Source organism: Camelus ferus, chromosome X (assembly GCF_009834535.1).
Source record: "Camelus ferus isolate YT-003-E chromosome X, BCGSAC_Cfer_1.0, whole genome shotgun sequence".
NCBI classification, from domain to species: Eukaryota; Metazoa; Chordata; class Mammalia; order Artiodactyla; family Camelidae; genus Camelus; species Camelus ferus.
In genome coordinates, this window is record NC_045732.1 from 14,365,369 (window position 1) to 14,383,155 (window position 17,787).

At 42.1% G+C, this 17,787-nt stretch overlaps 1 protein-coding gene across 1 annotated transcript in view; it reads right to left on the reverse strand.

Moving 5' to 3' along the window:
* MID1 (midline 1) overlaps positions 1-17,787 on the reverse strand; it is a 138,651-nt gene that overhangs the window by 74,704 nt on the left and 46,160 nt on the right. The window contains exon 2 of the mRNA XM_032475641.1: positions 13,459-14,060. Coding sequence (XP_032331532.1) covers positions 13,459-14,004 — 546 coding nt within the window. The 5' untranslated portion in view covers positions 14,005-14,060. The remainder of the gene's footprint in view (positions 1-13,458; positions 14,061-17,787) is intronic.

Sequence of the window (17,787 nt, forward strand, 5' to 3'; positions counted from 1 at the left end):
CCAGCATCAGCCCCCTCGCCCTTTAGGTTGTCATAATAAAGCGACTGTGTGCTGCTAAGTCTACCCTCTACGGTCTTCATGATTTCTTATCATCCTGCTTCAAAGGGGAATTAAAGCTAACTCTGTTCTGAGGCAGCAGAACATAAAATACATATACATAAAAATATATACGTACATAGTGTTATTCTTATCCTACCCCTTGTGAATGACAAATATTTTATCACCTCTGTCTGAACTGAAGTTTTTTAAAATTCAAAGGTCTCTATAATACCTTCTTGAAAGAAATCATTGGGGAGCAATATGTAGATTCAGAAATGAATGCAGCGACCTGAAAGGCGCCATTTTACTTGCTTATGTATTCAAATTTCAAAAGAATAGCTGGTGAGCTATGACTTCTCTTTTCTACTTGATGGGCAAATTGTACCATATCATCTGATTAAATTATTATGGGCTGTTCCATTTGTTTCAATAAGTATTTACTAGTTTACTAGTGATAAAATACCCTGTAGCCTTTTAAAATGCTCTCTAGTCGCTGAAAAATGAATAATCAGATACAAAAGAACTATGAGATACAGCACCTGGACTTGAGAAATGGACAAACGGTTGAGGCAGGAAGGCTTGCGCCCAAAGAATGTTTATAAAATAATACAGAACACACACTACGTTCAATAGCTTATAATAACCTGTAAGGAATATATATATATTATAACTGAATCACTATGCTATATACTAGAAATTAATGTAACACTGTAAATCAAACGTCAATAAAAAATTTAAAAACATAAATAAAAAATAAAAGAATCAGACTGCTATGTGATTATGAAGGGGTGGTAAACAATCTTGGAATTGTCTAAGACTAGAGAATTCTGTGAAAGCTAAGCTAGAGTAGTCTTCAGTAAGCCTAGAGTTAGTCCTTTAAATTAGGAGTTTGGAATTAGCAGATACACATTACTATGTATAAAACAGATAAACAACAATGACCTACTGGATAGCACAGGGAACTATATTCAGTTTCTTGTAATAACATAATGGAAAATAATATAAAAAGAAAAAATAAGTTTATATGAGTATAACTGAATTGCTTTACTATACACCTGAAACTAACATTGTAAATCAACTACACTTCAATAAAAAATTCTATAAAAAAGAATTTACAAAAAAAAGAATAATCTGGACTTAGTAAAAGAGGAGATGGAATGACTGAAGAGGAAGACTATTCACTTTTATTTTATCAACTTTGTATTATCTGAATTCTTAGAAGAACCCATGTCTTTATAACTACCAAGAAGACTTAAAATGTGGAATAAAGGGGGAAGATGGAAGCCTTCAGGGATAATAGTAAAGGAGAGAAGGGCCACTATCTTTTGTCCAGGGCTTCCCAAGGGTCAAGCATTACAGGCTTTAATCCTCAATTATACCTCTATTGTACCAATGAACAAATAAGGCTTATAAAATTTAGTTGTAGTTTTTTCCTTAACCTAAGTTCATGCAAATTTAAAATGGCAAAGCCAGGGCACAAGTTGAAATCGGACTCCAAACCCGTTTTAGGCCTTCTGAATCAGAACCTGCATTTTAACAAGACCCCCAAGTGTTTCCCGTGTACATTTATATTTGAGACATTTGGGTCTAAGAAACTAATTTAAACTTACAGTTCTCACTGACAAGCAATCCTGGAAAGAGGAATGGATAACAGATTCCAAACTTTTGTTATTGACTAACATGTGGTGTCCATTTTCATGGGTATCCATGCTTTGCCAAGAATAACTAAATAGGAATAAGAACTCAATTAGGTCTCTTAAGCGATTTGAAATGTCAAACTCAGAGACCAAGGTTCTAAATTTACATTTTTAACTAGGACAAATAAATAATCACATTTTCAAGTGATGAAATACATTTAGAGATCATCAGAGTTTTCATTTCATCCCTTCATTTAACCCTAAAGTATAGAGTAGCTGGTGAATATTAAACAATTCAACATTACTGTAAGAAAATAAAAATTATTCCACATGGTTTGCATATTTCATTTTCATATTTTTACTCATTTATAGTAGAATGGAAAATATATCATCTTCAACCTAGTCACCACTTTAGAGGAAACATCTTTGCTTAGCCCAGGGAGGCCTTGTGTCAGAAGTTAAGGCAAAAGCACTTTGTCTCTCCATCACTCAAGCTCCAAGCTCTTTTTCCTTCTCACTAATTTTTTGAAGTGTAGCATTTTTTGAAGTTTGGGCCATAGTTCTTTCTGCCTTAATCACAGGTGATGATTAGTTATGGGCAAGATGCGGTCCCTGGGTCTGAGCCTCCAGACTTCCATTTCTCTAACCATAGCTATGTTATTTAATTTCCTGTGGCTTCGTGTTCCACATAGTTCCTACTAACTTAGCTTCTCCCACCCACTAGACACTGGGATAGACACCTGGACCTATATTATCTCATTTAATCCTCCCAAGATCTCTAACGAGCAGGTATTATCATTCCCACATTTTTTGCAGGGGAGACACGGTTGTTCCAAGGATCAAATAATACTTGAAAGTGCTTTGCAAACTGTCAATCTGGAGATTTCCAAATGCTAGTCATTACTCTTGGTAATAGCTGGTTCTCAGTGTTGAATAAACAAATACCCCTGAACCGCATCACACAACAACTTAAAGCAGCCTCTTGGAGATAACTCCCCTTCCCTTTCCCACCACCCAGCCCTGGTCTACAAGACTTTCTTCTAGAGGTGCAAAGGCAGTGTGGTGGCCCTGCAGACTATGTTTCTAGATGAATTTCTAGAATAAAAGAGAAACTGGAAACTCTTCATTGGATAAGCTGAATACTATACATGTGTGAGATCCTTGTCTGCTGGGACCCCCTCAGAGCTTCATTCAGCAATCCAGGGGCAAGAAAAGCACCTCCCTCCAAGCTCCAGGGGTGGCATTTGTATGGGCACCTTAATTCTCCTAGATTGTCCAGAAGTGACAGGCCACAGTCAGCATGAGTCTGAAAGCCTGCCATGTCACTCCTCTCAGCCTTAACCCTGACGATGCCAATCAAGAGCAGCTGAGCTCTGGATAGCCATGTCAAGGGTCAAAGGAGCAAGAATCAACCTCTACCCAGCCAGGATATTCATACTAACATCTACGTTCGTAAAAATTCCGTCACAGATGAAGCCAGCCCACCAGCTGGCTTGGCAACACAATAGCACTTCCCTCCCCCCGTGGCCTTGCAGCGGCCTCCTGGAGATGGTCCTTGCAGAGTGGAAATGACATAAACTGCTCCCAAGCCTGGATATGTACCTGACCCGGGAGCCCTGCTCAGGAAGGAAACGGAGACCTCTGAGGAAAGCACGTGAGGAGAGCCGACAGCCCAGCCTGTGAACAGTGGACCTTTAATAAGACAGGGTCTGGCCCAGACTGTTTCCCGGACTGGAGTCCTCGTATTCTGCCTTCCCTGCCTCTCCCCAGGAACGCACTGCGTGAACGTCACTGTGCTCCCCGCTGAATGCTGCTTTTCCTTGAAATGTGTTTTTCCCTTCAGCTTTTGGAATTAGGCGATTTCCAGAGAGCAACCCCTAAGTCAGCAATTTTGGACTATTAGTCATATTAAAAACTATTTCATGAATAATGCCATTGTCAGCAACCTCGAGATGATCATACGAGGTGAAGTCAGTCAGACAGTGAAAGACAAATATCATATGCTATCACTTAAATGTGGAATCTAAAACAATGACACAAATGAACTTATTTACCAAACAGAAAAAGACTCACAGACATAGAAAACAAACTTATGGCTACCAAAGGGGGAAGCGGAGGGGGATAAATCGGGAGTTTGGGATTAGCAGACACACATACTCCATACAAAATAAATGAACAACAAGGTCCTACTGTACAGCATAGGGAACTATATTCAATAACTTGTAATAAACTATAATGAAAAGGAATACAAGAAAGAATATATATATAAAAATATATATAACTGAATCACTATGCTGTACACCAGACACTAACACAACATTGTAAACTAACTATACTTCAGTTTAAAAAAATGAAAAAAACCCAACGCTATCTCATGGATTGAATTTCACATAACTCTCTTCATAGCTTTTTTATATACTCTTATCACATGTTATAATTATGTCTAGACCATGGAAGCAACAACTTATCTTTGTTACTCATTCCTGCATTCCCAGAGTTGACCCAGTGCTTATCTCATTAGCTAAACACAAAGATCCCTTGGGTGAATAAATAAGAGTTTTCTTTTCTTAAAAAAAAAAAAAAAAAAGCAGGATTTGATGACGCAGATGGGGAAGGAGAGCACTTATAAAGACACAAAAGCGGGTAAAAGCTTTTCATGATTTCCATGTTGTTTCAGTAATAAGCTAGTCTATCCCAATGTGAATAAAACTTGTAATTTTCCTGATTTTTTCCCCACAAAAGCAGCAAAGGAGATATAAGGGAGGAGTAGGTGATACCACCACTGTTCTATGCATTCATTCTGTCCCTAAAGTCCAGAAGAGAGCATGGGGAACAAAATCCCCAGGTCGCTACAGCGGAGTGGCTGAAAGCTTTCCCCTCCTTCTGCAAGCTCCTTCACTTCAGAGCTTTCCTCCTCCACCAGCCCTAACCAGTACTGAAACACCCCCTTCTTCCTAGTCTAAGGGAGACAGCTGCTAACACAGAGCCCAGGGCTGTCTCGCTCCATCCTTCGCTCACACACCAAAGGCAACCTACAAGAAAACAGAAACCGGGCCAACTGAGCTTGTGATTGGTTCAGGCTGCCTGCACGTCATGTCACCTCTATGTACCTCATCTGTCTATATGTGTCTGAAAGTGACAGTCATGGCATAAACCCGACTGCCAGCTTCTCTTTCCTAGGAAACAGTCATAGGTCCTGTCAACACCTGGGGTGTCAATTCCATCCGGTACACCAGGAACATGAAAGACTAGCTCGTCCCCCTGGATTTCAAAATGGTGCTTGTTTTTCAAGCCATTTCTTTCAGTCCACCAGTCATTGCTTCTTATAAGTCCACTTTTACTACTTAGCTTGGTTTAAAAAGAAGGACAAATCAAAGTTTCCAGCCAATTATAATTCCCCTGAGGGTTGTTCAGAATTTCCCATGTCAGCCAGAAACACAAATCGACCCTATAACCACTGAGTAATTTATGATGCTGCCAGGAAATCCACGATTGGATTACACCAATGAAGCCTTTATTGTAACAGTAAATGCCCAGATAGAATAATACCTCATGTTCATGGAACGCTTACTATGTGCCAGTCATCGTGGTAGACACTTTACAAGCATTTTCTTTTTTGATGAAAAATGCAAAAATGTGCTCTTCTGTTAGCTTAACAGCTATCCTCATGGGTAGACAAAGACCTTAAGTATTATGCCCAAAAGTCCCAAACATAAAGTGAATTAAGTTTTAAGTGGATTTTGTAAATGAAGTTTTATCAGATTTTTCCAGAATGCTTATGTTACATATCGAGAACAAATCCAATCTTTGGCTACATTCACTTCCTCAGGCCACTTGTGTCTTCTTCATTATTTACCTAGCCAGTATCAAAAAACTGACTAATCTCTTTAAGAATAACCTAATTTCTGTTTTGTCAATGACAGAGAATGAAACAGAATTTTGCAAATCACTGTTTTAAAAAATGAAATATTTAGTTCATGTAATTTCAGCAAATCGTATGCACTTTAGCTTTGTAACTGGCCAAGATGAATTGTGTTCTTTCAAAACTTTTCAACTTAAATGCAAGTACCAGGCACAAGTTGATGCTCCTCACTTAGGTTGACTCACTTTATCTACTTCAGTAAAATTAAGTAGTTATCTATATATTAAGACATTCAGGAAAAAATCACCCTAAGAGGGAAATTAGGAGCCCCTTTGAAGCTGCAATGACCATTCATTTATCTCTACACAAGGATCTCCTTTCCTCTGTAGTGTCCCCAAGGTCATCTGGGGCCATCTCTGTGAACTCAGCTCCTGGCATGAGGTCTGGCTCTTTAAGACAACCCAGTGTACACTGGCTCAACTGGAGAAAATGTTGGCATGGAGATGTCTTTATGGGGGGGGGGTGTTGGCTTATTTATTTATTATTAGGTGTTTTTAAAATGGAGGTACTGGGGACTGAACCCAGGACCTTGTGCATGCTAAGCAGGCGCTCTACCACTGAGCTACATCCTCCCCCCAGCATGGAGATATCTTAAGGCAGCTTTTTTGGTGGCCCTAGAGGCATCATCCCACATCCATGATGGTGGCCTACAGCCTGGCCAGGTGCCAGCATAAAATCACCGCGTTTAGTCTCCAAACCTCAAAAGAAACCTTAGAAATGACTGAACCACTTGAAAGGCGATGCTGTCCAAACTGGCACCGTCAGCTGCAGTAGCAAGTAGTCAAAGAGCCACAGAACAACCAGGCAGCAGAGGACGTGTCTTCTAGTCCTAGCTCAACGTCCTCTTGCCAGGTGATCTGGAGCAACCCCTTTTAGCACTCTCAACTTCCTCATCTGCAGAATGGGGATGAAACATCATGACCTTCAAGGATGCTTCTGACTATAAAACATTCCTTAGGTTTGTGGTAGACATTCAGAGGTTTGAAAAGCATTCTATAGTCACTTCAAAAGCCAGAAGAAATAAGCACCCATCACCAGTATGTCCCTGCACCAGGAAAGCAGGAAAAGAATCGCATTTATGCCTGGATCCAAGAGCCAATCAGCAATGACCACTCCTACTTCCTTAGTCTTCATGGACAAGACTCACCCATTTGCATGTTTCTGTTGACAGTGTGTGTGTGTGTGTGTGGGGGGGGGGTTGACCTATGATACTACTTCACTTCACCAATTGAAAAAGAGACCACAAAAATCTAAAGCAATGTGAACATCTTTCCCCTCTTCTATTTCTTCCGTGCACCCAAGGACCCTAATCTTTCTGACATCCTCATCTGACCCTACCTTCAGAAAATATACACATCAGTGTCTCTCTCTCGAAAACAAAATCACTTCAGTGTTACGCTATAGAGAAGAGTAAAAATGCCCCCAAACCCTTAACCTGGCATTCAAAGACTCAAACTCTTCCCCCAACAGGACTCTTGCGACATCCTCTCTCCCTGGCCCCTCCATCGGCACCCTGTGCTCCAGCCAGCATTGTCTAGAATCCCTAAGCTGTCTTGCGGATTCCTGCCAACAGGTCTCTGCTGGCCTCACTCCCGAGGAACGCCCCACTTTTCTTCTTTGATGCATAATCCACCGATCTGTCAGGGCGGCTTAAAGCCCACCACCCTGAAGCAAGATTTCTTGTCTATTCAAAACCAGAGTCAGTCCTTCCTCCTCCGAACCCTGAAGCACTCCTCCAACCCATCAATTCTGCGCCTGTCCATCAACAAGTGTTTACTCACTGTTGTGCCTCTCTGCCCTGCCAGGTGCTGGAGACACAGAAACAGAAGAGCACACGAAAGCAACAACGTGGACCCTTATCTCACACGCAAATAAGACAAGCGGTGGTTAAAAAATAATTGGCGGGCTGTCTGCCTTCCAAGTCCACACCTTAACCATCACGCCATTCTACTCCCTGGTTTCTTACAATATTATGTTCTAACATAGTGCCAGGCACAATGCTGAGGATTTACATGCAATTGAATTTGTTTTCCCAAGTTTCTATGGAAGTAAGTACGTTAGTAGTCCTGTTTCACAGGCGAACTTAAGCTAAGCAACAGGCTCCAGAGTTACATATGTTTACACAGCCATGTGACTACACGGTACCTTGTGTACTTGTCTGTTCATTTCCCAGAACTCTGAGCTTCTCAAAAGTGAGTCCAATAACAATAAATTATCAGGCAATAAGACATTCCTCTCTGCAGGTGAGGGAGAGAGAGGGGATGCATCGGGGAATAGACAGATGAGGAAGAGAACAGAATAGGATGGAGCCTTGAGATTACTGTCAAAAACATATCCCTGGAGATGTTTTCTTTTACTCCATATATCATAATTTCTTTTTGTACCAAAGTAAGAAAATTAAAATAAAGGTTTAACATATTTTACAAATATTCAGAAACCCTATTTCATCACATGGGAAGTTTCAAAAAATATCCTGCAGATGAAAGAAATGGTCCTATGAAATAAGCAGGCGCCAAAATGCATTTTGAAGGGGCCAGTTGGAACTGGTGAGACCTCATGTAACCAAAACATGTTGGAAGACAGACATCTGACTTACTCACATACTCCGACGGCATCATACGGCGAAATGTCGTTAAGGTTTATCTACATTTTAGATTCAAATCTAGCCTCGAATTCGGGTGAACCAGTTTGAAAAAAGATATAGGGTTGCACAAGGGATGTTGTAAGTGTTAAAAATAAAAAAGAATGACGGATACCCAATAATTTACAGACATCTAGTAAATCTGACATTGTTTTCTAATAAAAGCTTGGTCATGGTAGGTGTAATGGTCCTTATTCCAGGAAGCCTTTCTCCATTTCTCAGGTCTGGGGTTGGTGTCCCTGCTTTGGGAACAGTGTACCTCCCTCCACCATCAACAGAGAAAACATTCACCTGCTGGAACTCTCTGCTAAAGTACTAGCTCTGTGAAGGAGGCAGACTGTTTCTGTTCATAGTGTCTTCATTTATGAAGCATTTATTAACTTACCTTTTCATGATCTCTCAAAAAAAAAAAAAAAAAACAACCCTATATGTCAGATACAGTTGATGGGAGGGTAAATGAAATAACAGGTCTAATGGGTCTACTGAGTGTCCATCATATACTGACACAGAACAAAGGTGAACTGTTCTACACTTACCTGGGATCTAGTTTATCGAAGTTCACCCCATGAAATTTTAACCAACAAAACGCAGTAGAGACCAAAATGATGATTCACGTCCAGTGAGATAAAATATCAGGTAATATCTGGCTCTGCCCTAATTTAGAAATTATCTTACAAAATGCTTTTCATTTATAAAATGAATATTTGCAATATAATTATGAATTTAATTTAAACTTTCGTATAGCATTACGATCATCAATGAAGCAGCTGACAAGTATTTATTGAGAATGAATTATCTGCAAGTCTTAGGTGAGTGATGGAACAGTGGGAGCCAAAGGTCTCTGCCTAACTTAAGGTGATTAAATCATTGATGGAGACACACCATCTGTTCAAATTGACTAGATAACTAGGTATACACTGGAGTAAGTGACTGTTATGGATTCGTAAGTGCCTCCCCCCCACTCAATTTCATACCCTGAAGTCCTAACTCTGAATATTTCTGAATGTGACCTTATTTAGGAATAAATTCATTGTCACCATAAATGGTTACGATGAGGTCATACTGGAGTAGAGTGGGTCCTTAATCCAACATGACTGGTATCCTTTTAAGAAGGGGACGTTTGAACACAAAGACAAGCACACGGAGAATGCCATGCGACGAGACACAGGGAGAAGACAGACACCTGCAACCCAAGGAGAGAGGCCTGGAATACATCCTTCCCTCACAGCCCTCAAAAGAAATCAACTCTGCTGACACCTTGATTTTGGACTTCTACCCTCCTGAACTGTGACACAATAAATTTCTTTCCTTTAGGCCACCTAGTCTGTGGTCCTTTGATGTGGCAGCCCTAGCAGAGTAACACAGCAATAAACACTAAATTCTTCTCATAGATGACGGTTTCTCAACCTGAGCACAACTGAGATTTGGGACCAGATGGCTACGTGGTGGGGGCCCATCCTGCCTCTTGTAGGATGGAGCGGCATCCTTGGCTTCTGTCTGTCCACATATGCACGTAACACACATGCACAACACACCTTTTCCCTGCAACCTGCGCTATATTTGATACCATTTTCAAAGAAGAAACAAGTTACAGAAATTCTAAGGAAAAAGAAAAAAGTCTAGCTTAGTATCCATTTACAACTTCCCCAATGGCAAATACAGACCAAGACTTTCAAAGCATATAGAACCTTACAATCTATAAATGAAGCCCCAGAGCGAAATCCCATGTCTTCACCTCCAGATGAGAAGGACTACATACGAAGGCTGAGATTTAATTGGAACCTTGAACAAACTATTATAAAATTATAATGGGATGATCCATTGAAAGAGGTATTATACAAATCAAGTCCTCAGGCCAAGCGAGGGCCAGAGTCACAACGGTGATACAGTGATCTGGAACTTCACCTTCAGCTCACTTGAGGTGGGACTCTGCTAAAACTGAAGGGCAAGGAAAGGTCACATTTTCTGGGTTTGTATATTGTTATAGGTGTAACCAGAGAAGAGAAACAAGAGCTCCAACATCATATGTTGGAACAGAAGAAAACGAACGACTGCAGTGTAATTCCCTGAAAACTCTGGAATGTGTTATATTAAATTCTCTTCGGTGTTACGTGGTTCACAAATCAAACCTTTAATCCAAGTTTGAAGGTCTGAGGGGCTTCTTAAAATTCAACTAAAATGATGTAAAAAGGTCCACATTATGATCTGCTCCGTTGAGAGGCTTATGCATTTGGCAGGAAGACTTTTCTCTTTTCATCTTAAAATAGAGTTCAGGAAATGCTGGTTTAATTTTCTTTTTGCTTCAATATTTTATGAGTACTTCCCAAAGCACAGTCTCTGAAAGCATTAGATTCCTAACTTGCCTAACTTGAAGCTCTTTCAAATGACGCGAAAGATTTTATTTGCATGAATTCCACATGCTGAAATTTTTGTTTTTTTCCCCTTTGTGTCTAGAAAAAAAAGTTGTAATGTATAAAAGTATATTCCAATTCTTTATATAAACACATGTATACTGAGAGCTAATGTGAGTAAAAAACATCCCTCAAAGTTGAGTGTTACTGCAAGAAATAATTATTCATAATCACTGCAGAAGTCCCCTCTTCAAATACTAATAGTATTTAGTTTTTTTTTTTTTTTACTAACAGAAGTAAAAAAAAAAAATTTCAAACAGGAGACACTTGAATCCTTACAGATTCAAGAAAGTAAAGCAGACCTATTGTGTTATCAATGAAAGCATCCTCAAATTTCTCCGTGTTTGGTGTCTCTACATCATCACAAATCCAGTTCTGTACGAGATGCTAAAGCTTCAGGAAAATATACTTCGAGAACACATTTAGTTTTTCAGATCAAAGTCATTAACAAAAATACCCTTCCTGAGCTTTGCTCCTTTTAGCATGCTATCGCTTTCTTCAAAAATCAAGGTTTATATTGTCCTTAGGTTTTGAAATAACAAGAGATACCCATATGTCATCTATCCTATGATTTTCTTTTTTTACACTCACATAAGTGGCATGTTTCAGAACAAACTGGCTAGGCTAGCATGTTATTGGTTTAAATGCTCATAAGCACCTTTTGTGGATGGCTATAAATAAATGCTTATAAGCATATTTTGTTGAGTGGCTATAAATGTGTTTTGGTGCACTGGGTGCTGTTTATATGCCTATATTTCTGTAATTACAAGATACAATCTACTACATCATATGTTGTCAGGCCCTCTTGGTAACAGTATCAACGACCGCTACCCCACAGGCTTGATTAGACAAGTGTACAGGACTTGTGATTGAAGAGTTTCATTTTCATCAAAAAAAGGGTTAGAGCATCAAAGTGTGTCTCCTCATAAACTTGGAGATGTTATGTAAATAGTAACAACTCCTCTGTGGCAGCAAGCAGGGAATGAGAAGAACTCGAGTATCAGATTTAAATATCAAGTATGGGAGTGGTTGAATATCGAACACCATTGTGGTGTTTTAACAAGTGGTCATTAAAAGCAGTGTTAATGCAATTAAAGAAATACTTTTTGGTAAAGGAAAAAAAAAACGATCTGGCATGTTTACACTCTGGAAAACCAGAACACCTATTTCCAATCATCTTAAATATTCTGTCTCTCCTCAACCAAAAGGGGGGGGGGTCCTCGTCACCTTGGTTTCTAAAATTTGATAACCATATCAATTTCTGAAGAATTTGTTCCAGCAGCACAATTCAAACATGCATTGCCTTTGCTATTATTGACCTTGGAGATGTGTTTTTGGCTACCTTCGAGCACGACATTAGAAAACCAGTCAGCAGCTGTCTTCCCTTGTCTGTATCACCTAAATCCTAGGGCTTAACTTCCTAAAGATGGATTTGCACTGATTGTCAATGGACACTTTTGAGTGAGGCATGCTGCCCAGGGGATGCTTTTGTTTCCCAAGTGACATTTGGAAACAGGGATTCACTTTAGCATACCAAGTTCCCTCAGCATCCCAAGAAATAGGCAAACCAAATCAAGATGTGGTCCGTGCATCCCAGTGTCCCAAAATAAACTACATGGTCCCGGTAAACACAAGCACACATCAGCACGGAGGAGAAGTGATAGAAACCGTTTCTGAGAGGCGACGATGGGCTGAGTGGTAAAACTTTTGATCATGTGATTCACTTTATTTGCTCACCAACACAGTGTGTGTTTGTCCTGAGAGGAAGGCCTTCAATATATATTTACTCAAAGCTCTTAATTTATACTTCCTCTCCTTTTAATTGGCGTCTTGTGATCTAAAATTAGCTGGTAAGCAGAGTATATGGAGTGTCTCACTATCAGAGCAAACTCTCTCGGCTGAGTTTGCAATAATTACACCCACCGTTGCCCGAAGTTGAACAGACATCTGGAGACCTGGCTTATTTCTTCCCTGGTGCCTTCTATCCATATTTAGAGAGTGATTTTTTAATTTGATGTAGAGTCCTATTAATTATCCTTCCCCGAGCTGGAGTTCGGTTAATAATTTCACGTGAAAAGTGAAGTTCAAACAGTCCTGCCTGTAACCTTACTGACTCAAAAGCCTCAAAAAGGAATTCTTTCGTGAAACCCGAGATGGTCGGAACACTCTCCTTCACCAATAAGCTGCAGATCGTTTACACAAGGAATACAAGGTCACATGTCCCCTAAAATCCCACATTTGCTTGCTACAGGCATTCCTCCCTCTATTCTTTTGTTTGTGCAGTAACTAGATACAGGTACAATGAGAGAGAAATTAGTTTTCCCTGATGAGCAAGGAAAATGCATGCCCCCCCAAATGCCCAAACTCAGATTTTATCTGTCATTCCTTCCTGCAAGCTCTCGAGCGCGCTCTCTCATGCTCTCTCGCTCTCAACTGCAAGGAATGAAAATGATCCCGACTTTTCTGAATTCGCCCTCACCTTGACAACGCTAAAATTACAAGCAGCAGTCAACTTTTACAAGATACCCTTGTTGTGTAACCTTTATACGCTGCCAAAAAACATGCTACAACTAATCAGATAACAAAGGGGGAAGAGAAAACCTTCACCTGCCCCGTAGCAAGCAGTGAATACACTTTTTATTTCCATGACATTTGCTGGCAGAAAGGGGTTGGCTTAAGGCAGATCGGACTAACCTTCAATTTGTCATAGCGCTCACTCAAAGCTGCCACCTGATGATCTCGGTGCCGCCCAACCAGTTTACACAAGGCACAGATTAACTGGTCATCGGTCACACAGTACATATTCACCTTCTCATCCTCGTGCTCCAAGCACATCAGCCCCCGGATGTGCGAGTCCGGAATTGGCTCAATCAGACGATGGCCCGTAAAGGGCTTCTTGTTCGGGTGAGTGGCTTTCAGGCACTCGTCACAGTAGGACACTTCGCAAGTGACACAGGTTTTCACAGCATCCTGGGCGGGATCCTGGTCACAGAACTGGCAGAGGACTTTCTCAGCGGAGGTCATGGTGTTGCCGTCAAACGCCCGCTCCCGGCGGGTCTCGCTGGGGGAATTGGGCCCGCTCACTGAGGCTTTCTGGAACCTGTCGATGATGTTCTGCAGGGTGACGTTGCGTTTGAGCCCGTCTAGACCTCGCTGGCTGAGTGTGATGACATGCCGGCAGGTGGGGCACTGGAAGGCAGTGATGGACTCCACGGACTCGTTGGTAGCGCAGTGTGACACCAGGATGCGGTGGGCGCAGTTGAAGCAGAGGCTGTGTGCACAGGGGAGCAGGAGAGGGTCCTCAAAGAGCTCCAGACAAATAGGGCAGGTCAGCTCCGACTCCAGTGTTTCCATCTTCAGGCAAAGCTCTCCTGGGTCATCAGCAAAATCCAAGGAAGCTGACCAGCTATCTGGAAACAGAACGTAAGATGTGATTAGGCGCGAGGGGGTTGGCCATGGTGGGGGCTGTCAGCTTTGAATGCATCTCAGAGTAATTTCCAACCCAGGTCATGGAAGGCTAAATGTGTGTACATTCCAAATAATCCTCTTTCTATTCCCCAGGGAAATGGGGGGGGGGCACCCTAAGCCAGCAGACCAGATAACGTTTCCTCAAAGTTCCTGTCGCTGACAGCAGCTTTTTTGGGGGGGGGGTGATTCTGTTCTTTACAGGATCTTACGCCAAACTGGCAAGTTCTTGAAACTGTAATTTCCATATCTAATCACAATAATCTTATTGTGTCATGGCCAAGTTTTCCTTGCGTTGAAAATGTAGAAACAGTCATTAATGAACTACAGTCTTTCATAACTTTGCGCTTATGGATTTATGTTAAGTATATGTGTCTTAAGGACTTCCACGCTGCCATTCCAAACCATGCTTCAGGGAAATAGAAAGGGGCATGAAATGTGTATGAAATCAAATGGATGATTTCAGTGGAAATGATAATGCTTAAACATGGGATGTTAGTTTCCAAAATATATTCCTGAGAAAAAAACACTGACTTTCACAAAGACGGTTGTGAATGGAGGCAATGTTTCTGGCAAGTGTCTGTAACTCTTCTGAATAATTCTATTGTTTAACCCAGGGGTGGGATGTGGGTGGGCAGAGAGGAGCAGAGAAAAATCTCTGGAGGCCTTTTTAGTGGCTGCAGTGAGCTTGGGTACCAATGCCTAATAGCGATTTAGTTAATTAGAACAAGGATTTTCATGGCTACACTATTCATTTGCAAAGTTACAATGGTTATGGGCTGAGTATAGAAAGCAGTTGAAGGCAGTCACTCCCCTCTGAGGAGGCTTACCAGGGCTGCCGATGGACCCTGCACAGCCCTCCAGGCTTCAAAATTCCCATCAAGGGCTTGTCACTGTAGCCAGCGACAGGCCGGACTAGCAGGAGGTCCAGCCTCACCCTCAGAGCCACGTTGGCCCGGGCACGACCTCCACCAGCTCCGATGCTCCCCTCCAGGCTGCCTTCGGGTGGCCCAGCTGCACGCTCCCCTCGTCCGGGAAGACTTGCTGCTTTTGTGAACTCTCCCCTGCCTCCCCTTCAGAAAGGGTAGGGCAAAGAATCACACATAAACCCCAGCTCATTAAGGGGGAAGAGGCCTCCTGCTCATTAGCAGGCCTGGGAACCAAGCTTCTTTGAACCTTCTCCCTTTCAAGGCCATTAGCGGAGGTCGGCGCAACACTGACGGGCATATTAGCTGCAGCCCACTGCGGGCTGTGGGAGAATCATGCAGTTCACCCAGTGGATGCAAGGTTCAAATCACCCCTCCGGGGGGTTTTCTCAGCCGGATTCATGGGAAGGCTTCACATCCAAAGCTCTGTTTAGTGATTCTGACAATCAGCCTTTTTGTATTCACACCTCCATTTATTTACAAAATTCGCCATTTCCAGAATAGCCTGACCCCCTCTGAAGGAGTATCCCTCCTAAATACCATGTGTTGCTTTGGTTAAACTAATGCTCATCGTGCTCATCAACGGAACAGTAACTGATCATTAAAAGTGGAGAGTATGCGCCGAGCTTGTTAAAAATTAAAGAGCTGCTGGCTTCACAGAAGCCTGGCATCTTAAAACCCTCTTCAGCTATCCGCTGATATTAACTACATAAGAAAGGGTAAATGGGCAGCTGAGATTTGAAATATGAAAGACCAGTTCATCCTTCTACAACCTGCAATGGAAACACCGGGGCTGCTGTGGTGAGAAACTTATCATCCCCACTTGGTCCGGGCCAACTCTTCCTATAGATGGTTTGGAAGAATCGGAAAGGTTTTACCTATTCAACAATCTCTAGGTTCATCATGGAAAAACAGAATTCTCTCTACATCAAATTTCTTCTCACTTCCTATCAGAAGCATGTAAAGTCAAGGGAAAATGTAGCCCCTTTGGTCGGCTTTGTTCCCAGGTGAAACGAAAACACGTACTGATGGTTCTCAACAGACGGCTAAGCGTCTCCTATGTCTGGAGAGCTCTGATGATTGTATTTTTAGGCAGTCGCCAGGACTCCATCCCATAGTGGCACCATCAGTATTTCTAGAGGCAATTCCATGGCCGACCCCAATGGAAACACTGACATTTTATTCAAGAGACGTTTACTGAATGCCAGGCACTAAACCGGCTGGAGAAGCCAGAATCTGGCATCCTCATCACATCCCACCTCTATGATCACGGGCCAAGCCAACATCCTCTCCTACCTAGATGATCACAGTACTTTTTTAAATGGTCTCCTGGCTCCTGCTCACTCCTGCCCCTCCCCCTACAGTCTATCCTCTACTCAGAAGCCACAGAGCCTGTTAAAGCAAGACAGAGCCTGCCTCTCCTCTGTTCTACCCTCCAGGGGTTTCCCATCTCACTCAGGGAGAAGTTCCCCAGAATCAAACCCGCCCCAGAGAACACAGATTCCGACAGTGACCTCATTTCCTCCCGCGCTAGCCCTTGTTCTGCTCTGGGTACATGGCTGCCTTGTGATTCCTCAAACACGCCAAGCACGTCCCATTTCCCCTTCGCAAGGTCTTTGGAATCCATGTGACTCTCTGCTCCAGTGTCACCTTCTTTGTGAACCCACATCAAACCAGTTCACCTCCTCCCACCATGACCACCCACCCACCCATCATGGCAAGCTTCCTTCCCCACCTAGTTTGTTTCCTTCCATAACATTCATCACCGACATAATCTATTAGATGGTTCACTGCTCCCTATCTCCTCACGACCCCATAACTAGAACATCAGCTCTAGGAGAGCAGAGACCTTGCTTTGCTTCTTGAGGGATGTCCTGCCAGCACCTGGAACAGTGTCCTGCACACAGTAAGACTCAAACATTCACTGAGCTAATACAAGCACTGATGTTAGGGTTGAAATCCAAAAGAATACAACATAACCGTTTTCTTTAAGGAGCTCTCAAGATACTAGAACAGAGGTCAGCCAACTTTTTCTATAAAGGCCAAGAGAAAAAAATATTTTCAGCATTGCAGGCCAGTCTCTGCTGCAACTACTCAACTCAGCCCCTGGAGCAGCAAAAGCAGTCCCATGCAATCCATACATGAATGACTGCTGCTGTCCCATGGAATCACGTTTACAAAAGCAGGTAGCATGCTGGATCTGGCCTGCGGATCTTATTCTGCTGATCCACGTTTTAGAAGACAGAGACAGGTACAGCCAGCCAAAACAGAAATGAAAATCACTCTCAGAGAGGTATGAATAAAATGCTGTGTGGGCAATGACGGCCATGCTGGTGGAGTAAGACTTCAACACGCTCGTACATGTTTCGAGCGCTAACGGGAAATGCTATGCCACGGGGTTTCACCCCGACATCAGTGGACATCATGTGAGTCAAGTGCTCAGGGGCAATTCATGCAAGACTGATTTAATAGCAGCTGCTCAGAACTGGACCTGTTTTCTTTTATTGCCACAGCGCTTGGCGTGGTGTTTTATGCAAATGTCCAGGCTGTAACTGTTGGTTAATTGTATTAAGTGATGACAAAATATTTAGGTGCAAAGTGAGGTTCAGCCAATTTTCTGAATGTTTTGTCTGAATGCTGCCAGAAAGGAAGGGGTGTTGATTTGATACCTACAGTGGATCTCACTGTTAATATTTTTATCCAGATTTTGTCATTGTCTCAATATTTTTGTTAAACTCTTCAACAA